General features: G+C 53.6%; 1 protein-coding gene across 1 annotated transcript in view; it reads left to right on the top strand.

Moving 5' to 3' along the window:
- The window catches only part of TMPRSS4 (transmembrane serine protease 4), a 40,909-nt gene that overhangs the window by 3,358 nt on the left and 11,662 nt on the right, over positions 1 to 25,889 (top strand). Inside the window, exons 2-9 of the mRNA XM_042906417.1 lie at positions 11,855 to 11,888; positions 15,427 to 15,540; positions 18,031 to 18,183; positions 19,283 to 19,412; positions 21,441 to 21,542; positions 22,458 to 22,498; positions 24,663 to 24,822; positions 25,573 to 25,739. Of these exons, the coding sequence (XP_042762351.1) occupies positions 11,855 to 11,888; positions 15,427 to 15,540; positions 18,031 to 18,183; positions 19,283 to 19,412; positions 21,441 to 21,542; positions 22,458 to 22,498; positions 24,663 to 24,822; positions 25,573 to 25,739 (901 nt within the window). The remainder of the gene's footprint in view (positions 1 to 11,854; positions 11,889 to 15,426; positions 15,541 to 18,030; positions 18,184 to 19,282; positions 19,413 to 21,440; positions 21,543 to 22,457; positions 22,499 to 24,662; positions 24,823 to 25,572; positions 25,740 to 25,889) is intronic.

The raw sequence follows: 25,889 nt of genomic DNA on the forward strand, positions 1-25,889 counted from the left end.
CCTCAAAACCGCAACACCCCTCCCCTACCACTCCTTCCCAAAGCAGCTTCCAGCTCCCGGGCCTAATCCATGCACAAGCAGGGACGCGCACAGGGTAGCGGATGAATGGAACGCTTGAGGGAGGGGGGCGAGAGACTGAGACGGCACCTGTCCAGGGCGGCAGCGGTCTCCCGTTGTGCCATGTCCCGCACATCGGTCAGGCTGGCCTCTGCCCGCTGGTGTGGCTGAGCTCGCCACAGGGTTAGGCACTTCCTGGGATCTCAATTTCTCCTTTACAATACGCATTCACTCGTTCGTTCGTCGCGTGTTCCTCAAGCATCAACTGCGTGCCAGGCACTGGCAAGACTCCGGAAGGTTCAGAGAAGAACACACCCAAGCGAAGCCCTCGGTTCCGTACAGGTGGAACAGAGGCAGAGCCGAGTGCTGACCCCACCCCAGGCAGAACAGGCCACTTATTCACCCACAGACCTCAACACAAAGAGGATGATGCAGCTGAGGTCACCCCACCCCAGCCTACTCTCACCCTGACACCGGGGCCTTCACTCATGATCACGTCTCTGATCCCCAAGGAGGAGGGTACCCCACCAGGCCATCGGGAGCACCTCTCCCGGTGAGTAGGACTCGCTGAATGTGTCACCCCTACCCGAACGCAGCAAGTGCAGCCTGAGAAGCACGTTCACCTCCCGAATCTCCCCGCATCTTACACCAGCCGAGACATCATGACCCTCGTTCTAGAGATGAGAAATGCCAAGACTCAAGAGGCTCATGACTTGAAAGGGTCACTCCGCCAAGATCTCTACGTTCTGGGACTTCAATATCAAGTGCTCAGATTTTTTCATAATGCCCTCCTTCTCCTCCCAGATGTGAACCCATAGACCTGAACTTGAGAATAGACCTCAAACTTGAACTTGCAGTGGAAACTGCAGAGCCAGGGAGCCCCGTATCTCCCTACCTAGAAGCTGATCAACTTTGTAATATAAAGTGTGCACTGAGTGAAGACTGCATCAGCTGGCGTGACCAAGTGGAGGAAAGACAATGTCCTTTCTGTCCAGAGACCTTCATCCCTCACTACCCTGCCAAAGGTCACTAGGAGGAAAAGGACACACGGCGAAGGAAACCAACGGACAGAATTAACTTAGACTTTCAAGAATACCAGGAAAAAGCTTCATACCCAAAGCCGCTCGGGAAAAAAACACGCAAGTTACCATGAGATCACTGAGGATAGAAAACTAAGTGAGAGAGAGGAAATTATAAGTAAATCAGGCTTTGAACTAGTCTTCTCTGTGGGAGGGGGCAACAGAATCTGCAGGCTAACATCAAGCGAGCTCTTCGGAGTCACAGGCCCTCAGGAAAGGACCTTAGAGGTCTTCTTGGTCAACGTTTTCCCCAAATTTGTTTCAGCCTCAGAGCCTGTTGCCCAGCAAAATCTAACCTAGAACCCCCACATGGAAAACAGACCCCCACCCACTCCTGCCCTGCCTCCCTCCTCTTGCAACAACCTCACGGGTCTCCATCAAGTCCCCAGGGGTGCCACAGAGCTCTCATCTGGCCTTGCCCTGTCTACTGTGGACATCTACATGAGCTTCTACTCACACACCTTCTGTTGCTTAGATGATCTGCCCTTCACTGAGAGAGAGAGAGAGAGAGAGAGAGAGAGAGAGAGAGGAGAGGGAGGAGAGGGAGAGAGAGAGAGTGAGGAGGGGGAGAGAGTGAGGAGGGGGAGAGAGGGAGGGAGGGGGAGAGAGGGAGGGAGGGGGAGAGAGGGAGGGAGGGGGAGAGAGGGAGGGAGGAGGAGAGAGGGAGGGAGGGGGGAGACGGGGGGAGAGAAAGAGAGAGAGAGAGAGAGAGAGAGAGAGAGAGAGATCTTTCCTTTCTGTAATGTCCCTCATTCATCCTGGGCATCCCTTTGGCCACTTCCTTGACACAGCCCTCCACATGGTCAAGGACCACGTTTGTGCTACCAAAGGTCTTTGCTTCTCTGGCCTGAAGCCTCCTCCCTTTGTTCATAGAGAGGTCAGGTGACATCTCAGGACACCAAACTGCCCTGGCGCCTCTCCACCCAGTGCGCTCCACTGCATTCATTGATTCCCTCCTGAAGGCAGGCCTCTGGGCCCAGGGAAATCACAGAAATGGCCACCATCTGCCCAGCACCCGTTACGTGTGAGGCCCCCTGCCAGGCTCTTCCCGCTAATAACTAATGATTTTTTAGCATGGGCTATGCCAAGCCCTTACTAGCTTCTATAGTAATAGTTCTATGGTGATAGTTATTAATTACTTATAAGAAGTAACGGAACATATGCTTCATGGGCACAAGGACTTTGCCTTTTTTATTCACTGCTGTATAACCAGCCCCCAGAACAGGGCTTCACTGGATGGATAAAATAGTCTTGTTGTGGTTATTTTTATTGTTACTGACATTTATCGCATTCTTACTGTATACCAGGCAATGCGCTATAGGCTACGCATATTTGGGTGTCATTAAGACGACTTAGAATCAATCTCTCTGTCGCACGCATGCACGCACACATGTGGCTCCCAGTGCCTAAATAACTTGCGTAGCCAAAGGCAGACGGGAGAGGAAAATCTTACGAAGCCTCACTGAGTTACTGAGTGGGCAGGAAAGGTGGTAAAAGTGGTAAAAGGGAGCTTCGGTTATGTAATCCCCAAGCACTAGCTGCAGAGAAGTCACTGGAACACCACGGCAGCACTCTTTATGGGATCACGAGTTCGGAGTTCACAGGAGAGACCCAGGAGTCACTGCAGACGTTGGCCAGGAGACGGCGGCGGCTCTTTGCTGCTGCAGCAGCCAAGCCAGCCCCCTGGGGCCGCTTCCCCGGGAGCATCCAGAACACTCAGTCCTGCCCTTGAACAGCACCGCCATGCACACCCTCCTTGAACGCCATGTGGAGGTCTGCTCCCCAAGCCTCCAAGGTAATTGGAGCTGAGGGCAATGCCCAAGCACTAAATTTAAATTTGTCTCTATGCTGAGCATCTCACCAGGGTCACTACCTTGTTCGTCCATCACCCACAACATCAGGAGGCAGATCACACCCTACCCACTTTACAGATGAGGAAACTAACGTGTCAGAAGCACATGAGTGGTCAGGGCCAGAGCTGGACTCAGGCCAGAGCCCCCGACACAGAGCTCGGAAGAGCAGACACAGGGTCAACCCTCCATCTGCCCAGAGCAGCTGAGACCCCTCGAACCGCAAAGACCAACCGAGGGCGACCGTGAGGAAGTCTGTGAAATCATGAGAGGACCAGACAGGGTTCCTGTGACCTTGAAAACGTGCGTCATCACTGGCAGGTAGAACCCCTCCCACAACCTCTCTCTCTCTCTCGCTCTCTGGTCTTATCATCACAGGTTTATCACACCCACTTCCAAAGGCAGAAACGGGGTCCGGGAGATGTTAAGTGATTTGCCCAAGGTTGCTGAGCAGGTAAATTGTAGAGTTCGACTTTATGACCCCAGAGCCCCTCTTCTCACCCCACTACTTAAAGGGCAATTTGGAATAAGCAGAAGAGAGCATGATTTTTCAAATGCAGTATAAAATTCACGGGATTCTTTTATAAACGCCAGACTCTACCTGGGGTGGCAGCTCTTTAGTTCAGGTAAATTGCAGTGTTTGGAAACAACCCTCCCCCAAACTTCAGGCTCCATAAGCACCACCTGAAGGCAAACCTCCAAGAGTCCCCATCAGGCAAACCCCTGGGGTCGTCTTCGATCTGAGCAGCCTGACTCCTGATGGCTCTCTCATGGCCCCTTCAGCCACTGCCCACGCAGTGCCCTCGGGTGTGCAAAGGTCCCCCTTTCCAAGAGACCTTCCTGGGAGGGAAGGCGGGGCAGGATTGGCCCGCCACCCTAGGGCAGAAAGTAAGTAGAATGAAATAGAATGGTGGAGAACTCAGGCTGCAGAGAACGGGGCTACTTCCCCACCCCTGCACCACGAGAAGGACCTTGGAGGGATTGGTACCCATTAGAGTTAACAATAGCATCACCTGGAGGCAAGGTCAACTCAACCCAACGGGCATGTGCTAAGACCTCACTCTGGCACAGCACGTTGTCTTGCCACGTGACCCGGGGAGAGACAACAGGACGAGTCCGTGCCTCGGTTTCCCCATTTTTGAAACAAAAAGAGCTGCTATACCTTCAACCTCGCCCGTAACCCCAGCTGGAATCAAGACCTACGCCTAAACACAAGGTCTGATCCGCAGAGGAGGGCAGCTGAGCAGCAGGCTGGCAGCAGAATAATGGCAGGTCACCCGACACCTCCCGGCTGCCCCAGGCCCCGCCCTGGAGCCATCGTGTGCCGCCGTGGGGGTCGAGGTGCTCAGCTCAAATTGCCAACAGGTCAGCACCTATGTGGCTTAGAACAAGGCCCAGCGGTTTCTCATGTAGCAGCCGAGGCGGAGGTTAGCCCTGAAGGAAAACACGCCGCCGTGGGCACCTGGCACAAGGCAGAGCGAGTGAGAACGCTCGCAGAGACCCCTGCAAGGGAGAGCTTGGTTAGTCACCTGTGTGTGGCCCCGGATGGGTGGGGGCGGGGGGGACCTGTCTGGATAGTTCCGAAGGTCCTGGAGAGCCGGCCTGATTTTCCATCTCTGAGAACTTTCTGTACACTCAGGGCTGCCGTGTCACAGCCAGGCCCATCTCCAGAAACCCATACCCCCTCTTGTGACTCACAACCGCCCAGCCCTCGTGGCCCCACTCCTCGCCTTACCTGTCATGGCTGAAGCACCCAAGACAGAGGGTACTTGCTCAGCCCCGGTCAAGGCATCAAACAGCCCTATCTCTGCTGTAGGTGGAGAGCTCACAGCCACCTGCTGCCAGGTCGGGAGCGGGATGTGTTTTCGGGGTCAGGGAACCACGCAAGGCACCCTCGGAGCAGCCCCTGAGCCAGCCAGTGGCTGAGCCCTTCTCTGCGAGCAAAGAGCAACCTCTGGGTCTCCTGGCACACCCGAGAACTCTCCCCACCTGGTCCCCTGGGTCGCCCCTGCTGCCGTGTCCCTGACCTCAGCAACACAGCTGCCACCTGCTAGAGCCACGGAAGGCCTGTTTATCTCATCACCTAGCAACAGAAGCATCCCTGCCTCTAGCCTCTAGGTGTTCCCCGGGAGACCGTGGGAAGCTGGGGCTGGAGCCCCCAAGGGAGCCTGAGATTGTCACACACCAGAGCAGGGCCAGAAAGCCCCTCACCGCGGGCCTCTGCTTCTCTCCCTTCCTCTACACCTGCGGTCATCCGAGCTCTGCCCCTGTGGACTTCTTTCCAGAACAAAGAAGCTCAGAGTCAGCGCTGCAGAGAGGAACAGAGAAATAAGGCCCAGGGGCAGGCCGCCTGGCAAGGAGAGCAGACAAAAGAGCTGGCCAGGCTTTCTGTTCCCTCGGCCTCTACGAGCGGTCACCTCCGCTTCCCCTCATTATTAGGCTGGTGGAGCGCCTGCCTGTGTCGGCGTGTGGTTATTAACCCTCTTACCCGCTTTACCATCCCTCAAAGAGAGTTTCCAATCACCCTGCGGTCCAGAGAGGTTGAGGGGTGTTCCCAAGGCCACACAGGGAGTCACAAGACAAGGCAGTAAGAGAACTTCTACTCCCCGGGCCGGTCTTCTGGGTCGCCTCTGCAGCACACTTAAAAACAAGAGCTGCCTGGTGTCCGGGTTCATCACCTCTGAGCTGGAAGGTTAAAGCCGAGCTAAACCCCATCAGGATTCTCCAAGATCTGCAACACCAGGGGCTGAGGGGAAGCGAGGGGAGGAGGAGGAGCAGAGAAACGTGCAAACCTGACGGAAGAGAGGGAGGAAGGGACGCTGAGAACAGTGAAGTCCCTGCTATCGGCACCAAGCAAGGCAGCGCCTTCCCCAGATAAGGGGACTTCTGACCCTCGTTCTTGGAAGACTCGGCAGAGCCAGGAACCAAGCAGACAGGGGTTTGCCTTCAAACCGATGAAGGGCGGAGGAGATGCCGGGGTGACCTCTGCACGGCAACTGCACGCTGACTATATGCAACCAGACTTCGTGCCAGGGAGTAGAGAACCGAAAGGACCCAGTGCCAGCTAATATCACTTCCCGAAATAGGTTTCTGCAACTGGATAGGGGAGGTGGGGGTGAAAACAATAGTCCACCGAGTCCAAAACCCTGGCCCCAAGAGCTGGATCGGTTACTTACTTGCTCTGAGGCTATAGCAGCCACTTAATCTACATGGGGCTTGCTTTTCTCTTCTGGGAAATGGGGACAGTTTCTCAGAGTTGTTTTGAAGATTAAAAGGGACAGCACTGGGGTACCTGGGTGACTCAGTTGGTTACGTATCCGACTTTTGATTTCAGCTCAGGTCACGATCTCCCGGAATGTGGGACTGAGCCCTGCGTTGGGCTCTGCACTGACAGCACAGAGCCTGCTGGGGGTGCTCTCTCTCAAAATAAGTATTTTTTAGGGGCGCCTGGGTGGCTCAGTCGGTTAAGCCTCTGGCTTCGGCTCATGTCATGATCTCGCGGTTTGTGACTTCGAGCCCCGCGTCGGGCTCTGTGCTGACAGCTCAGAGCCTGGACCCTGCTTCAGATTCTGTGTCTCCTCCTCTCTCTCTGCCCCTCCCCTGCTCATGCTCTGTCTCTCTCTCTCTCTCTCTCAAGAGTAAATAAACTTAAAAAAAAATTTTTTTAATATTTTTTAAAAAAGGGACAGCATTTACGAAAGATACCGTAAGCTCTGTAATAATCCCCAAATGCAGTAGTTAATTGTTCTGCCTCAACCTTTGGGTTTTGGATTAACGTCTTTCTGTGACCAGTGACCAACTGAAAAACAGGGAAAGGTGATTCTCTGAGCAATGAGGCAATCAATAGGTGATTTTTCTGCCTTCTAACACCCGCCTGCTAACTTCTCCTTCCCCACTCCCCACCCCCGCCTTGTCCAGTCCAGCACTCCTGGGCTCTGGGGGCCCAGGCATTCCTGCCCTTCCATTGTAATCCAGACAGCAGGAGCTTCCTTCCCAGATGAACCCCTCAGTCCGACACCGGTTGGGCTGGACCCATGAGTCAGGGCTCTGTAGCAGACTGAATCAACACAGCAGACAGGCCTGCCCCGCCAGCAGCCCCAACAACACGGGAAAGGCCGGTGCCTTTCCTAGGGTTGGGCTGGGCTTGGACTGTGGCAGTTGTGGTCTGAGGCTGAGTTCAAGTTGGAGATAAACTGAGACACCTCCCACAAGGCAGAAGGCAGCACAGTTGGTCTTGGGTGGCCTCTCAATCTCCTTCCCTCTATCAACTCCAGGGCTAGGCATCTCCCCCATCTGGCCTGTTATTGGAAATGAGGGAGTTGCCTGGGATGGTCCTCAGAACCCCTTTCGGCTCTGTGCCCTCTGATCACGGCATGGACTCACCCAGTGATGGGGGATGGCCAGGCTCCTGAATCTTACCTGGTGTCCTCGTCTCTCGGCCCCAGCTCGGGATGGATTCTGGACTGAAAGGCAACACAGCTACCGTGCATCCCCTCCCATCTCCACCCTCCTCAGGAAGGTCATTGACATGGACATTCCCCAGTTGCCACTCTTAGACCTAAGTGTGCCCACCTCCCTGCCCATGACCCCGGATGCTTGTGACCTTCAGCAGCTCCCCTTCCCAGAAGTTTAGCAACCCAGCATCTCTGATCTCACTGTGTCCGAGATGTGTGCCAGAGAGGCTTCCAGAAAGCCAGACAAAGAGCAGGCCACTTGACAGAAGAACTTGGGCAGCATGAGAGTCAGAGTAGAGCTCTGGAGGATGGGAAGATAGGAGTTTGTCTCCTTAACCGCTCAGCACAGCCAGGCGACTGCTTTCTTATTTTCTCTTTGAACCTCAGGTGCACACCACAGGACAGATCCTAATCCTGGATTCATGCCATTTTCTTTTTCCACTGTCGGTCCCTGCAGGGCCCCCTTGTAACTCTCCAGCTCATTAGATGGCTCTAACAATGTAAGCCTCCATAAATCCACCTCCCCAGACAAAAGCTGCATCTAACCATGAGATTCCCCTGCGCCCCCCCCCACCCCAACACACACATTCCCTCCCCTGCTCAGGTGGGTGGGCAAGTCTGATGTTTAATAATTCAGCAAATATTGATTATACATCTTTGTGAGGCCAGGATGCCCCCTTGAAAGTAAGCACCATCCCCAACCCCATGTTGATCCTTTCCTTGCTCCCTTATGAAAAAGATTCTGTGTTACGTGTCATCTTTTGGGATTTGCTTTTTCCTCTGACATTAAATTACTAATGCCGCCCGTACTATTCTGTGGCCCCATGGTTCATTTTGACGGCAGTATAATATTCCATTGTATGCATGTGCCACCGTCAGCTTCTTCAAGGCTGGCCTGGGACTGAGCCCTGAAACCAGGATACTTTCCTTAAGTCTTTCGCTCAGCAAATATTGATTAAACGCCCACTCTATGCCGGGCATCGTAGGAGACACCTGGGATGCCATAATTACCGATTAGTCACAGTCTGTAATTCAAGCTTGTGGTTTTGATTTAGTTTATTTTCTGTTTTCAAAAAGGTGTGGGATGTTTTCTGTGCAACCACACTGTTCCGTGGGCCACAGTCGAACACGTATCAGCTAAAGGGGCACTGAGGTCACTTCCACTCACAGACGAGGAACCAAGAGAGCGCAGACCGTAAGCCTCTTTTGTTCCCTCTGTGTCTCGGCCTCCAGCACAGTTCAGGGCCCGTCAAAGGCATACAGTCAATATTTGCTGAATTAATAATAAACAAAAGAGACTCGCCCTACCTACCTCAACTAACACAGGCATGTAAGCACAGGAAGACTGAGTGAAAAAGAACGAGCAGACAGGGAAGGGCCACTAAATGGGTGTTCTTGACCCCTCTAACCTTCCCCCCCCCCCCCCCCCGCCGCAGCCCTTGTATCTCAGCAAATACCCTCCTACCTGCTCACTCAAGACCAAAGAGCGTCCGACCCACTGGCCACGGCTGCCGCTTTTCTCTTCCAAACACACGGTGACTTTCCCCACCACCACCCTCGTTCTCCTTCCTCTTGTCCTTGCTGATCTTCTGTCCCTCCAGTGTCAACCTTGCTCCTCCCTGTCATTCAGATCTCAGCCCGGAGGCTGCCCCTAACCACCCTGGCCCCTTCCCTAGGCCTCCGGCCCTAAGCACCCACCAGGCGTGCTCTCCCATGGCCCGCTTCACTCTGCATGGCACCTGCCACTCGGGCTTCATCTGTTCACACCTGCCCTCCCCCTGCCTCCCAACACCCTCTACTCCCGATTCCCCAGAGGTGAAGGCACGACAGGCCTGGCCCGGCCTGTCTGGGCACCTCTCCCATCCTATTGTACTTATTTATTTGTCTTTGAATCCACAGCCCCTAGAGCAGGGCCTGGTCAAATATTTAATTGAACACTTAACTACCCGTACTGGTTATCAGACAGCTGGTATCCTTTGCACCCCTGAACTTGAACTGAGTCAGACAAAAGAATCTGGTGAAGCGTTACACGCCAAGATGTAGATTAAGTGCCGTTGATGTTATTGTTACCCAACTCTGCAGCCACAGCAATGCAGTGGTGCAGGATTTGTGCTCATCTGTGTCCTGGAAATAGTCCCCACCCAGGCCCTGGAGACGGTGGAGGGGAGGTGGCTGGGAGTCATCCACAGGACAGAGCCCAGAGTCCAGTTCCCTCGAACAACCATTGATCCGGTCTTTTGCTGGGGACGAGCCCGGTGCAAAATTCTGAGGGCACAAGGGCGACAAGGGGGTGCCCAGTGGGAAAGTGCTGCAGCAAATGCCAGGGGGCCCAGGAGGGAAGGGAGCTCCCACGCGTGAGCCAGCCCCTTTCCACTCCACGTCTCACTTTCAGCCTCACGGTAGCATTTCCGAGTAGGTGTCATTTCCCCCACTTTGAGGAGGGTGAACGTGAAGCTCGGAGAGGTTAACCATCTTACACCCAAGGCTCACACGTAATAAGACGCAGGACCTAGAGTCCAACTCAGCCCCTGCAGACTCCACAGCCTGCTGTCTCTGCTACGTCCCCCCGCAGCCCGAGGCCCCACGTCACCGAAGGGCCAAGCCAGGCACGTCCCTCCAGCAGGTTAGAGAGTCCGGGAGATAAGGAAGGGGCTCCCTCTCCCAAAGAGCATGTCTGCCGCGCTCAGCCATGGCAAACACCAAGGGACACGCACACACCCCCACCAGACCTAATCTGGGACCCCCACAGGGTTAGAAGCAGCCCGGTCACTCCCAAACGGGACTAGAAAAACTCCCAGGCGGAAGTGTTCGGGGTCCTGCAACTCTTCCACCGGCCAGTGGAACCGTCATGACCTCAGCACAATGGGCAGACCGGTCCCAGGATGGAGACCCAGACCTCAGGCAGGCCCGCCGCTCCCCCGGCCCAAGGACTCCAGATCCTGTACCAGCTGGAGACGGAGCAGAGAGGAGAGATTTCTGGGAGGAACAAGAGTGAGGCATGAGCCTTGGCAGTCCCCCCGTACCCACTGCTTCCCCTAAACCTTCGCTTTGCAGGAAAGGGGGTGTATGGACTTCGTATGTGAGCCCTGTGTGCGCGGCGCCTGTGTGTGTCCCTGTGTGGCTGTGTGTGCACTGAGTGCACACGTGAAGTGGTATAAGTGGAAGAACAGAGGCTTGTGTGTATTTGGTGATGTGCATCAACGGTGACCTAAGGCGACACTTGCATAAATGCCGTAGTGCTCTCGTATGGCTTTTTGTCTGTTTGTAAATAACTGACGTCATGATGTCATGACACGCATTCAGTAAAGTACTCGGATCTAAAGTATCCCCCCTCCATGAATGTTCAACATATGTACCCCCGTGTAACCAACACTTCAATCAAGACCTATGTGTTTTCTAATATTCCGGAAGGTTCCATCGTGCTGCTTCCAATAACTGCCCCACCCCCCAGTGGTAATCCCTATTCTGACTTATATGACCATAGATTAACTTTACCTTGTGAAATTCATACATATGAAATAGTGAATATATTCTCTTGTGTCGCATTTCTTTCCTTCATCATTATGTCTATGAGATTCATCACACTTAGCACTAGGTTATGCTTGTCTATTCTTGAAACACATTCCATGATATGAATATACCACAATTTAGGTATCGATTCCCCCAATGATTGACGCTGGGTTTTGCCAGTTTTTAGCCATTACGAGTGCAGTCACTACACCCATTCACGTACAGATATTTTGCTAGACACACACCCACTCGTTTCTCTTGGCTAATTCCCGGGTCACAGAACCGTAGAACAGTCATACAGCGTGAGCAGATTCAGCCAAACCATTTCCCAAAGTATCCGTGCTAATTGATACTCCCAACGACAAAGTGTAAGAGCTCCAACTGTTCCACATCTTCGTCAACACTTAGCACTGTCAGTCTCTTGAACGTTAGCCGTTCTGGTGTCCGTGGGGAGCGATCTCATTGCGGTGTGAATTTGCATTTTGCCTGGGCGAGTAAGGATACCGAGCACCTTTTGGCGCCGACTGGCCATCGAAGTATCCCCTTTTGTGACGTGTCCAAGTGTTTACAGAACTACAACATCGACTGAAGTAGACAAACGGTGGACCAAAACAGCAGAGCAGAGAATCGCCCTCAGAGACTCAGCAATACAACAGCCCAACGGCCAGTCATTTCTACAGTTGCCGACTAGTTGCTACAATTAGTAAGCGAGTTGTACCAGGTAATATAGATGCATAACTGAATTTTATTTTTTGAACCGATTGGGTATCACAGAGCCCTCCCCACTTAGATTCAGCAGGAAAAAGGGGATGGAGATAAGAACCAAGAGCCTCCCCTGGGCTCTTGGCCCCAGCTTGACAGGTTCCCTCACTCAACTCACTGACTGTTTTTCCTTCAATTACAGGATCCTGGCAGCGATCAACCCCTGAACAGCTTTGGTAAGCTCAGGTCCGGCTTTCCCTTGACCACCTCAGCCTCCAAGTTTCAATCAGTTACCAGATAGGTACTAAACCCCTCTTGCATGGCCCTCACTGCCACCACCAACGGCTAAATGGCATGGAAGATATCCATCCACCCACCCATTCATCATTCAACAAAAAAGTATGAAGCAACTCTAAGGTCCAGGATAATTCTAGAAGTAGGAAGCAAATAGGAGAAATAGGACCAACAACCCCAAAAGCAGTTCTTCTCCAACTCATTCGTTCAGTTTCTGCTTTTCTTATTCATTCAACGACACTGTGGGTGCCTGCCATGTGCCAGGCTCCGGGCTAGGTGCTAGACTAAAGCAGGAGATAAGACAGCCAAGTCCCTGCCCTCGTGAAGTTTACACAGTCTGACCATGCTGCCACGGAACAAGCTGGACAAAGCTATTTTCTCTGCTAGACTAGAAAAGTATAGTGTTTGCCTGAATAACTTAAGAGATGAAGTGTTCCCAAATTTAGGGGGCTTTTTCCCCTCCCATTCCATTTTCTTAAACCATTGACAGCTACTCCTGATAGCCCACTGTATCAGCGAAACAAGGGAGCAAAGAACAAATTAATACGGCAGATCAACAAGGAAATAACCGATCCCACTTCCTTCAACAATTTCGGGGTCCCAAGTTAATAATGATCGGAAACCACACAATCTCCCCCAAGTAAGATGGTACCTACTTTGGAACTGGATATAGCAAAAGACCACAGTGTCCCCAGAGAACACCAGACATCCAAGCGCTCCGCCAGCTGAGTAAGCCCCAGAACTGTCAAACCAGAAAACAAGTTAAATTTGCCACCAACGTCCGTGTGAAGGGAGCTCGAGAGCGAGAGATTAGTGCCAAGTGATCAGAGACCATAGCGTCGTGGGTCGGGCGAGCTTTGACGAAGTCCCCACGGGAGTAAAGGATCAGAAGGAAATGATGGGGGTTTCAGGGGCGGAGGAAAGAACAGGTGCCAAAGTTCAGAGGGAAGAATGACCAGGGCATGAGTCGCCTGTGTGGCGCCGGGGGCTGGCGAGGATCGGCAGTGCGGAGTCCACGTGATGAAGAGAGGGAGGCCAAATCACGCTGGCTTTCAAAGTCTGGCAAAGAGTGTGGTCTAGAGACAGAAGCCATGGAGGGTTCTCAAGCAGGGAAATGACAGGACAACAATATTTGGGGGGGCTCTATCTGGCAGCAGTGTGCAGGGCAGGCTGGAGGAAGGAACAGTGGCAGGCGGGGAGGCTCTTCATAGCTCACGGTGGCTTTGTTAACCTTAAGTATGAAACGCAAACCAGGAAAACTCTACCCGTCCTGGTGATGCTCTCCCTGAGAACCTCAGGGAGGCAGAGACAGCAGGACCTGGACACGGGAACTCATTGAAGGGCTCCCCATAGATGATTCACCTCTGAGAAAACAAGCCCACCTCGTGTCCCCAGTGGTAGGTGCTCAGTAAAGAAATCATGCATGAATGGATGCGCAAAATGTCACCAAATCCACGGCCACAGGAAAGAGGACAGTTCTGCACACTGACCACTGGGACTCTAAAACAACATCTGCTAAGATTGATAGCCTCCTCCCCTTGGGGCGCCCGGGCGGCTCAGTCAGTTGAGCAACTGACTTTGGCTCAGGTCATGATCTCACAGTCAGTGAGTTCGAGCCCCACGTCGGGCTCTATGCTGACCGCTCGGAACCTGGAGCCGGCTTCGGATCCTGTGTCTCCCTCTCTTTCTGCCCCTTCCCCACTCATCGGTCTCTCTCATGTAAACAAACATTTAAAAAAATTAAAAAAAAAAAAGATTGATCGCCTCCTTCACCCCAGCTCCTGGGGCTAACAGGCAATACCCGTCCACAGCCCCCAGGGCCTGCGCTCTGTGTCTAAGGTTTAAACTCTCCCTTTGGAGGAAACACAAAGTTTTCTGTGCTTTCCCTTTCAACAGATTCAATGATATCAGCACTTACCGGGCACCCAGCCTCTGGCTGGGCGCCATTCTCTGCTTTTGAAAAGCTGAGGAAAGAGAGCAAGACAGACGTAGAACTAGCCATCGTTCAAGCCAGAAAACAAGACCTGTAAGAAAGACGGAAAGGATATACTTACAAGATCAAGCCAAGAACAATTCATGTATTCTCTCAGCAAATATCTGTTGAGGCACCAGGGACTCAGCAGTGAACAAAAAAGACAAAAACCCCTCTCTTCGTGGAGCCTTCACTTCAGAGTGTGTTAGAGTTGTAGAGTTATAGAGCGTGTTAGAGCTGATGGGTGTTTAAAAAAAATAGGGGAGGAGGACAGGCAGTTGGAGAATTACCTTTGAAAATGGGAGGTCAAGAAGGTCTCACGTGGAAGGTGACATTTGAAGGATAACTGGAAGAAGATGAGAGAACAAGCCATGGGAGGTGAGGGGCAGAGAGCTGACCTATTGTTTTCCAGGGATTCTCAGGGTTGCCACACTTCCTGCCCTAGCTCGCCCCGGAGGAGAGGTCCCGAGGCGCCTCCTCCAGCTTATTGCCTGCAAGATGGGGGGGCGTCAGAGAACCAATCGCTCTGGGAAACTTCCTGAGAATTTAACTTTTTCAAATCTTTGCCCCCGCACCACCTCCTTGGATAACGATATGAAATGGACGGTCATTATGGCTTCCGTTTTAGGCATCTCCAGGCTCCTACCTGTAACTCCTAACTCCAAACTCTTGTTCATCTTTCTAAGCGTTAATGGGATCTTGTCTCTCTGCTGCTCAAAAGCTTCCCCTAGCTCCACACTGCCTTCAGCATAAAATCCAAACTCCTGGCGTGGTATTCAAGACGCTCTACAAAGCGACGAGGCCAGTCCTGCCTCCACAACATGCGTTTGCCCCCGTCACATCCCAGGCACGTGGGGAGCTCACGGAGGCCCACCCCCGGGCCTTTGCCCAGCTGGTCTAGCCCCCCACCCACCCATCTCCACCTACAGAGACCCATTTAAGAGCTCTGATGATATCTGGGGTTAGCGGCAACTACGTCCTTGTTTGCTTCTTCCCCCAAACCTCCATCGCCTTAAAGACAAGGACCGTTCTAGGGACTCACTGGTTTGTTGAGTTGGAGATGGAGGCCATGAGGACACATTCATTCACAAGTATTTATTAAGAGCTTCAGGTCCCTGCCCTCCTCAAGCTTCTAGTTTCATCAAAAGAGAAGTCAGAAAAGAGGATCAAGGATAGGAAAGTGAGTACCCTGGGGCAGGCACAGGGCAGACGGGACAGGGTGAAACACCCCCGAAGAGACTAAGTCAAGACAAGGGAAGGATATCATGGTCTGGAGGCTCATTTGACGGGCGCAGGTGAAAGATGGGTAAGCCTGGGTAAGTGAAGGAGGTGAAGTGACCCTGTGCCACTGAAGCTAAGCCCAGTCTGCAGGAAGAAACCGCCAGTGCGAAGCAAAACCGTCCCCAAAGCATCCTGTGGCTCAGCACCAGGGCCAGAGGGCAGGGAGGCTGTGGGCCGTGGCAGGGGCAGTCTTCAAGTGCTGACTGTAGGCTCTTCCCGTCTCACAGATGTCACCCCTCTGCGCAAACCCCGCACTCCCCTGGAGACCTTCAAAAAGGTGGGAGTCCCCATCATCGCAGCACTGCTGAGCCTGGCGACCATCATCATCATGGCTGTCCTCAGTAAGTGGCCGCCCCCACCCGCCTCTCTGAGCACAGTCCTACCCTCCACCCTTCCAGCCAGCAGTCACAGGCAGGTGATCTGCATAAAGCTTGTGTGCTTTGCATCCACCCCTGCGCTGAAGGGAGTGAGAGGGGGAGGTGAGCTCAGCCCCCACCTACCCCCAGATGATCTCTGCCACGGGGAAAACACAGCAGCACATGTTACAAACCCACGCAGGCCACTGGCCGGGCCGGCAGGGGAGGGGGCGGCCTGCAGACCCCTGAGCAGCCCTCCTGGCTAGAGCAGCAGAGAGCCCCCTGGCTTGTGAGATAGACACTGAGAAAAGACCCTGGGGAAGCCACCCCCTACCCCACCCCCGGGGCAGACAGCACACCATCCCTGCCTTTAGTGCTGTCTTCCTCTCGGCCAGTGCCTAGACCCAGTGTGATCTCCCCCAGGCACTCTGACAGAGTGACCCGAATGACCTGTGATGCCCGCAGTCCCTCCTCGCAGCTCCCACTCCTGTGACTGTCTTTGCCTTCACCTCCCCATACTCACACTCAGGGTGGGGAGCAGGGCACGGGGGGCCTTGGCAATGGGTTTTCAGCAGCAGCAGAAGCAGACTTGCTGTGGTCCTGGGTCTGTTCTATGGAGACTAGTAAGAAGGAAAGCTTGCTTTCTCTGCACACACATCCTGCCACACTGGAGAGGGACAAAGGAGCCAAATTCCTCCAGGGGACGCCAGGCAGGCAGTGGTGCCAGAGTAAGAACGGGGGTCTCCCCGTCCCACAAGGCCCTGTGGGGCTTCCATGCCCTGGGCCCCCAGGTTCTGCAACCAGAGGAGGTAACCCGAGCCTCCATCCCAGGCTAGGCTCCCTCAACGTCTTGGTTTCTGGGGTCTCGACGGGCGACATGGTGTCCTGGCTTTATCCCAGGAGGCTGGAGTGATCCTGCCTTACCCTGGCTCCGGACCATGAACCCAAGTCTGAAGGTCTAGGAAATACTCAGCCTGCTCCTCCCTTGCTCACTCGCACCAGAGCCACCAAGGCCAGTGGATCTCATCGCGAAACCCCTCAGGAAAGGTGTGGAGAGGCAGAGAGAGAGCGAGCTTTGGAGTTAGACCCTGGCTGGGATCCCGGCTCTCACCTAAGTGCTGTGTGGCCTTGGGAAATCAACCCTAACTCTCCATACCTCAGCGTCCTCACTTATTTTGTTAAGTTTATCGTCAAGTTAGCTAACATAGTGTATACAGTGAGCTCTTGGTTTGGGGGGAAGGGGGTAGATTCCCATGATTCATCGCTTACATACAACACCCAGTGCTCATGCCAGCAAGTGCCCTCCTCAATGCCCATCACCCATTATCCCCCCTCCGCCCTCAGTTTGTTCTCTGCATTCAGGAGTCTCTTATGGGTTGCCTCCCTCCAACTATTATTTTCCCCCTTCCCTTCCCCCATGGTCTTCTGTTAAGTTTCTCAAGTTCCACATGAGTGAAATCATATGATATCTGTCTTTCTCTGACTGACTCTTTCCACTTAGCATAATACCCTCCAGTTCCATCCACGTGCTTGCAAATGGCAGGATTTCATTCTTTCTCATCGTCGAGTAGTATTCCATTGTATATATAAACCTCATCTTCTTTATCTATTCATCAGCTGATGGATCAGTGTCGTCCCTTACAATGTGAGTTCCTCACGGCACCTGCCTCCGAACTTGTCAAGATTACAGGAGGCAGTGCAGGGAAAGCTCTCAGCAGTGACAAGCAAGGCCATGGTCAGACCGAGGACCGCCACTTGTGGGGCTCGCCAGGAGTGATGGTGGACTGCAGGGGGGGAGCTTCGGGCCAGGGGAGGGTTTGGCTAGGCGAGAGGCTCTCTTCCTACCAGGAGACCTTAGAAATGTGTTGAGGTATCTGTTCCCTGAAGAGTTACAAACACGAGACTCATTCCCATCAGCCCGAGACAGCAAAGGAGCCACCGAATTCGAAAGCGGCGGGCAGAAGACCCAACAAAACACCAGCCTCTTCCTGGGTCCTTCAGTCCCAGATAAAAACACCCAGTTCTAGAACTGCACTTAACAGTTACAAGACACTCACAACCACCAGCTTGCCAAATGCCGTCGACGACCTCAGCTCAGATGAGGCCACGAGGCCCCAGGAGGGGAACTGATGGGTCTAAGGTCACACAGGAGGGGGCAGGCCCCATGCTGTCTTTTCGTTACCAGCACAGGAGAGCAGGAGGCCAGTGGGGGCTGTTTCTAAATTTCTCCCACACATCCTCTCGCTGAACTCCTCACCCATCTCACAGGTACAGGACAGATGTTACTTGACATCTAAGGAAACTGAGGCTCAGGACCAAGTACACAGACTACCAAGTGGAGTAACTGGGTCTGGAACCCTCATCCGCCTTAGAGCCCAGCATATTTTTAGGGGACACACACAGCCTCTCCCGCCCCCCCTGGCTGCCTGCTTGACTGTCAGCCCTCACAGCCCCCTCCCTGCCCCTGCCTTCCAGTCAAGGTGATTCTGGACAAATACTACTTCCTGTGCGGGCAGCCTCTCCACTTCATCTCGAGGAAGCAGGTGTGTGACGGCCAGCAGGACTGTGCCTCAGGGGAGGATGAGCAGCTCTGTGTCAAGAACTTCCCCGATGGGTCCCCGGTGACAGGTGAGTCCAGGGGCGCGGGCACAGCAGGAAAGCAGCTCAGGTCCCCTTGGTCCACAGCCTAGCATCTGCCAACTGGTCAGTTCCCATCCTTATTGTAAGGTTCTCAAGGACAGGACCAGGTCTTGCCAACTAGATCCTAGTACTTACCATGCAGCAAATACTCAGTGAATATCTGATAACAAGTGGGGGAACCAGAGGGGACAGGAAATTGCAACACAGTCTGTCCCATTCTGCTGCACCGGGGTGGAACTGAGGCAGGGGGCTGGATTGGATGACCCTGGGGAGTTTCCTCCTCTCTACAGGAGACCAGAAAGGGGAGTAGGAAAGTAAGGTCAATAGCCATAGCCATTGACTAGCTATTGATTCCTCTATCCGTTAGGTAAGTGCTCACTGTAACATGCTATACAACGAGACTGAGCAACAAGGACGCTATGCAACAAGGACTGAGGTCCTTCAAAGGAATAGGGGAGGTTTCATACAAAAACTCCTATTCTTTCTTGGATGGGGCCAGCCCGGCATCATCCATCTAGTACTTGGGCTCTGGAGAGAAAGGATAGCCCAGGAGATGGGTGTTGGGGCTTTTGAGGGGCAGGACGAAGGGACTTCTTGCATATATCCTTTTTTATTTTTTTTTTTAAATCAGAAGTCAAATGCATATGGGCACCTGCCATTCTACTGCCAATAGTACTTCCCTCTCAACCCCTCCCTCTGACCTCACGTGGAAAAAGGAGCTAGGTTCCCCACCGAGAAGTTCCCTAGGCTGGGCAAGCTGTGTGTAACCATGAGGAGAGCCACAACCTATCACCAAAACTGATACCTATAAGAGCAAAAGGAAAAGTTATTAGCAATTGTCCCAGGACAATAGGTCAACATGGAGGTTGTTCCCAGGACATCGGGTCACCCTAGCTACCATCAAAACGAGGCTCAATTGGACAAAGCCAAATGGAAGAAGTTCCCTTGGGGCTGAAAGGGTCGGTGTTCTATGATGCTCCAGGGTCTGGGTATAGGGAGGGTGTGCTGGTCTCATGATGAATGCTGAGGGAGATGGGCCAGACGGGCCCCTGCCACATGCAGCTGACCCAATTTCTTGCCTTCTCAGTCCGCCTCTCCAGGGACCGATCCACTCTGCAGGTGCTAGACCCGGCCACAAGAAGCTGGGTCTCTGCCTGTTTCGACAACTTCACAGAAGCTCTGGCCAAGATAGCCTGTGGGCAGATGGGCTATGACAGGTACCCAGCCCAAGCCTCCAGAGGCTGTCCCCTCACCCTTAGGACCTCCTCCCTGCCTCCTCCTTTCCCAAAAATATAGATACTGGAGTCAGACAGAACCAGTCTTGAATCTGAGCACTTTCACATACAACAACATGAAGTTCAATCTCATAAGCCTCAGTTTCCCCAAGAGTCAATTGGAGAAACCTCATAGGATGCCTGGGAGGTGCAGCGAGAGAAAGTAAGCCTCACCATGACCCCCAACACACAGTTCCGGCTCCTTGCCAGCTTCGCTCCTTCTTGGCTCTGCAGGAGGCCACCCTGTCCCAGAATATAATTTACTTATTCAATGTCCCATCAATTAAAATCTCGTTTAAATGATCCTGATTTCATTGAGCCCCATCAGCAACCCCAGCTCTCTCAGCAAATTTCAAAAGCAATTTCAAACCTTCGGTGGATGAAGAGTTATGTAATCATAACAAGGGTATCTGCATGATGAGTTTATATTCGTTTGATCCTGGCAAAAGCAAAAAGGTCGTTTTCATTGTATCTATTTTAGAAATAGGTTTGGCGAAAATCAGGAACTTGCTTGGGTAGGAGAGGCCTGGAATTTGTGCCCAAGACCCCTGAACTCCTGGGCATCCCGAGTTCCAGCAGCATCTCTGTTTCTAGCTTGGGTCATTCTCTCCTCTCCCAAGGTTTTACCTGTAAAGGGAGGAGAGGGGAGGCCACTGACCAGAGAGCCTAACCAGAGAGGAGGAAAAAGAACCCGTTTACTCGGCTGCAGAGTGGGGCACCCGCTCCCTGGCAAGCCCCAAGGATTCTAAGAAACTGGACCCAGAGTGGAGGCAAAAATGAGAAATGCCAGGCAGACATCATCAATCAAACACAGAGCCCTCTCCGGTCGACCCTTAAAGCAGCCTCAAGGTCCTTCTTACAATAAATGCTCCAGGCAGCGTCACTGATCCATCAGATCGTTTCGCCCCCTCTGCTTCCTGGTTACCAGGTTTTTGCTGCTCCCCGCTGGCCACAGTGCACAACCCCGGACAGGACACCTCTGCCTCCTTCAGTTCTGAGGCGAGCTGGAAAGGCACACCCTGCCCCTGCTCTTCCCTGGGCTCCTCCAGCAGCCACCCAGCCCAGCCTCCCCGGCAGCCAGCCCCTCCTCCCCCCTGCAGCCCAGCCCACTGCGGCGTCAGCAGCAGGAGCGCCCGGCCCTGCAGGCTGCTGCGGCTGGGTTATGCAACCAAGGTGTCTCCGGGGCTCCTGAAGGTAATAGGTTCCTGGAGTTTCTGTCCTTCCAGAGTTCACTAATGCACCAAACCAGCCGGCTCTTGAGTTCTACAAAATCAAAGCTGGTCGGTTATTCATTAGAATGTAAGCGGTGAACAGAGGTCAACTGTCCTGAGACTGTCCATTTCCACCCCCGTCCCTCCTTCTGGGTCTAGATCTCTCTACTTTCCTTCCTCCGCCTAGACAGGAAGCCCTTCTCGCTCAGGACCGTAAGACCCTAGATGGTTCAAAGTGGGAGGGGCTCTGGAGAACATCAGGTCCACCTATCATTTTACAGAGGGAGAAACTGAGGCTTAAGGAAACCCGGAGAAGGGTGTGTGTGACCTGTCAAGGTTACCCATCAAGCTAGTCTCAGAGCCAGGACAAGAACCTCCATCTCCAGGGCTCTTAAACCCAGCACCAGGGCTCCTGGGTGGCTCAGTCAGTTAAGCACGTCCAACTCTTGATTTCGGCTTAGGTCATGATCTCACTGTTCGTGAGTTTTAAGCCCCGCATCAGGCTCTGCCCTGACAGTGCAGAACCTGCTTGGGATATTCATATTGTCTCTCTCTCTCTCTCTCCTCCTCTCCCTCTGCCCCTCCCCCACTTGCCTTGCTACTGGAGAAGCAAGACCACATCCACGCTGTGCCCAGAGCAGTGTCCTGGGGCGTGTTCTTTACCACCCCCGTCTCCTGGGAGTGAGGGCCGCTCCCAGCACCTTCTAATCTCCCACCCCACCTCACATCTCTCTCCCTCCCTCCCTCCCGACATGAACAGCAAACCCGCCTTCAAAGCTGTGAGGATTGGCCCAGACCAAGATCTGGATGTTGTTGGAATCACAGAGAACAGCCAGGAGCTTCAGGTGCGAAACCTAAGTGGGTAAGTGAGAAAACGCCTTCTGGCCCACAAGAGGCTCTGGTAACAGAGGTTGCCATCAGGGAGGCAGCCAGACTCCCCTGAGCAGGTGCAGCAAAGGGGGATGTAAGCCAGACAACGGGACGAACTCCAGGCCATGCAGATGGTTAGACAGAAAGGGCTAGGGAATCAGATTACCAGATTTCTGAGAGGTTTTCTGGGTTGACTCCCTTTTTTATATACATAATAGAGAGCAGGACAAAGTGTGCAGTCCACATGTCGGTGGCTAAAACCAACATTTTTCCTACTGCTTTATATTCCCGATTAAACCCAATAGGCAAGACTCCAAAGGCCACTTTGTCCTTCCCAGACACTCACCCAGGCCAGGGGAAGACCTCTTCATACTCCCAGCTCTCCAGAGAAAAGACTGCATGGCCTTCGGCAGTGGCCTGTTCCTATGCCTCACTGCCCTGCATTAGAGCCCAGCAGCTAGATAAAAATGGTCACAATGCAGCAGAAAGCCTCAGAGAGGACGCGAGCTTCTTAGCGTTCAAGGATGCTGCTGAGGGCTGCTTATTCATCAAAGAGTGAATCTTAAAAAGGACCAAGATGATAGCAGAGTGATCCTTTGCCTCTAATTCCATTGTAATCCCCTCCCCCCCCCCTTTTTTTTGGTCCATTTGGAAAGCCCACAGTCCAACAGGCACTGTCCCAGGCTCTCCTCTTCCACTCCAGGCTGCCGAGAGCTCAGGATGGGCTCGGACACAGGCAGAACTGTACTAAGTGGTCAAGCCATCTCTATGCAGTCCCCCAGTATGTGGGTTCCAGATTTCCCAAGTGTCGGGAGGGGGCTGGGGTCAACAGTGTCAGGGGACCCGAGTCCTCGCCTCCCATCCAAGGGAGCGACAGAAACCACAAGGCCCCGTCTGTCCCTTCCAGGCCCTGTCTCTCAGGCTCCCTGGTCTCCTTGCACTGTCTCGGTGAGTACTCCCCATCTCTGAGGGTTTGGGCCCTGGGCCAGCAATGAGCAGGGAGACATTCAGCCTCACTCTTAGATCTCCCAGACTAAGTTTCTCTCCGTTTCGTCCCAAACTTCCTTCTTCGGCCCTTGGGCTTGTAGGTCAACGCTCCTTCAAGTGGGTGACATTAAGAACTCTTCCACACCATCCACACACATCCCTACAACCTAAGCAGAGAGCCAGCAGGGAACAGAAAACTGGAAAGGACGGAACGGGGCCGCCCCATGCTCCCTCCCCAGTCACTGGGTCACAGTCTGCCCCGTTATCCAAGATCAAATTATCCACATCCAGTTTAGCAAAAATACACTGAACACTTAGACTGTGTCTAGCACGGTCAGATGCTGCTGAGCAATAGAAAATACCTGACCAGTAAAAGAATTGGCCACTCTCCTCAGGAGCTTACGTCTGAGCAGAGAGCGAGAGGCAAGGTTACACGTGTGGCCCCCAGCTGAGTAGTGGTCACAGCCGACATGCCACAGAGAGAGCTTCGCGGAGGCCAGGAGACCCACTGGCTTCCAGCGTGACCTTGAGTAACGCACTTGACCTCTGTGAGGTCCCACTTCCCAAGAAGGCCTTTCGTCCAACGGCCCAAGGGGATCCTGGGAGACTCCCTGCTCTTATAGAGGAGATCAGAAGAGACAACAAGTGCTGTGGTCCAGCTCACCCAATCAGCCTCATGGTAGACCCGAGCAGAGCCTGGAAGGATGGCCAGAAACTGGACGGGCTGAGTAGAACGAGGTCATCATCACTGCTTTTGCAGTCGGGCAGTATACATGCTTCCCCACTGGGTGTTAAGACTTTTTGTCGTTATGTGACACCCACGATCCCTGGCGTGGGTGGGCTGACGCGTGGTGGCTAGCCAATGACCGAACCGTCACGTCATCTGATGTCTGCGCTGAATGCCACTGAAGTCACAAAGAGGTTTAAGTCACAGACCCTCCCTTGAGTCTCACTGGGAAGACTGAGGCACAGCCAAAACGAACGTCTGGCCGACACCCAAGACAGGCTGCGGAAATTCCAAGCCAAGAAAAATGCCCAGGGGTTGGGTGGCCTGGAGGTGGTGCCCAGGCCGAACCTTGAGCTGTAGGCTCCCGGAAGGGAGAGACCACATCTGTTGGTCTGTCTGGTCCTCTGCTCTCTTCCCTGCATCCTTGAACACAGTAGGCACTCAATACAAATTTGCCGAATGAATCAATGGTTTAGATAAACAGCAAAGAGGACAGCATCTCAGGGACAGGGGCTTCCTTGAGCAAAAACAGAATGACTCTCTAGGGAGCTATAAGCAGATCAATTCGGCTAGACAGAAACCTGATAGAAGGACAGCAGGCAGCTGCCGGAGGAGGGACTTTAAACTCTACCCTCAAAAGAGAGATACCTCGGGGCTCTGAGGAGGTGAGGTGACTCAGAGAGAAAGCAGAGTTTGGAATAAGAGGTGTCCAAAAAGCCCCTGGCTAGCCCAGGCCCCGAAAGTATAGCAGGCTTTTTCTTTTCCTCTGAGAAGCACGGCTGTGGCAGTGACCTCCAGGACTGGAGAGGCGGAGAGCAGGTCAGGGAGGTGCGAACGGAGGCTTTTACAAGAGCTTGAGGGGCACGATGGAAAAGCCAAGGACGGTAGCGTGGGAAAGAAAGGTGTCAAACTGGGAGACTCACACAGCGTGGGGGGGCGGGGGGGGGGGGAAGGGACTTCGGGAGCGGGGAGTTTAAGATTGGAAGATCCAGTGTGTAGAACTTCCTTCCCACTCTCCCAGGACGGTTCGTGGGCATCTGTTTGCCTACACTCAGCAGCAACGGCTGGGGACACTCCACCTGGGCAGGACTTTCCTAATTCTGCATCCCTATTTGGTTTGAAGGTCGTGAATTCCCAGCACACGATTCCCACGATAGAAACTCTTCAACACACCCAAAGCTGAACAAAGGAGGGGGGAGATGGGGGGGGGGGAAGCCTATGGTCTGGAGATTCTCACAGCCTTCCTACGAATAGCTCAAAACTGGCCTGGTCCTCCCCACCCCTCCAGGCCCCCGTCATCAGGGCCCTGTTCTAAGGGGACAGACTCTGGGCTCCAAGGGGAGGCCATCCCCTCCAGAGCCTGACTTCTGATCTCTCCCTCCTTCCTCCTGCCTCCAGCCTGCGGGGAGAGCCTGAAGTCCCCTCGGGTGGTGGGCGGGGAGGCGGCCTCCGTGGATTCTTGGCCTTGGCAGGTCAGCATCCAGTACGACAAACAACACATCTGTGGAGGGAGCATCCTGGACCCCCACTGGATCCTCACCGCAGCCCACTGCTTCAGGTGAGGCCCACACTGCAAGGAGGCCTTGGGGGATCAAAGCCTTGGAGGGGCCGGAGTGCCTGGGTCCCCTGTCTCCAGCCTGTGTTTCGATGCCCTCACCTTTCCTTACAGGTTAGCAGAGCCCTGCCCACACCTCTGGGGAAGGACTACTCCCAGGCCCTCTTCACTTCCTTCCTTTCCTTCCTTCCTTCCACTCAACGTCAAATGATGAGTACTGTATTATGTGCCCATGTGTGTGAGATCCCATCAGTGCCTTAGAGGAACTCACAGGGTAGGCCAGTGATTCTTAACCTTTTCTGGGATCTGATGAACTCCAAGTTCTTTCTTGCAATCCCCCCCCCCCCCGCCCCCACACACTCAGCGGGCAGGAGTTTCTGGAGTCAGGAGGAAGAAAGCCAAGTACGTAACGCAACTGACAAGTACCACGTGAGTAACACAGACCGTAGAAAGCATCGTGGGAGAGAGTGCCAGGACCCCAGAGCTCAGGCACAGGGAGCAGTTCTTCCCCAGGCCTCCAGTTAGAAGCTTCCTTGGAGAGGTTTCACCAGGGGAAAGGATCAAATCCCCTTTTAGAATTGGGCCTTTGGTAGGCGATTCCTCAGACCCGCTCCTTCTCTGCCACCCCTGCCCCCACCATCATTGTCTCCTAAAGCAGGGACATGCGGCACCCCAGTCTCCAGGGCCCTGAGGACCCAGCTTTTGGCAGAGGCTGCACAGCGCAGGCCTGAACCCTGCCGTCTCTGCCCCTAGGAAGCATCTCGATGTACCCAACTGGAAGGTGAGGGCTGGCTCGGACAAACTGGGCAACTTCCCATCCCTGCCTGTGGCCGACATCTTCGTCATTGAGCTCAACACCACGTACCCCAAAGAGAAGGACATTGCCCTCGTGAAGCTGCAATCCCCGCTCACGTTCTCCGGTGAGAGGCGGCATCTGGGAACAGACCCCCTAGGGCAGGTTATTCTCCCATTCTGCCACTCGTTCACCAAGTGGCCTCGGCACCTCACTTGTCCTCTCAAGCCCTCAGCTGCGCATTTGTTTCCCGTGAATATACCAGCCTAACATCAGT

This window comes from Panthera leo, chromosome D1, assembly GCF_018350215.1.
Source record: "Panthera leo isolate Ple1 chromosome D1, P.leo_Ple1_pat1.1, whole genome shotgun sequence".
NCBI lineage: Eukaryota > Metazoa > Chordata > Mammalia > Carnivora > Felidae > Panthera > Panthera leo.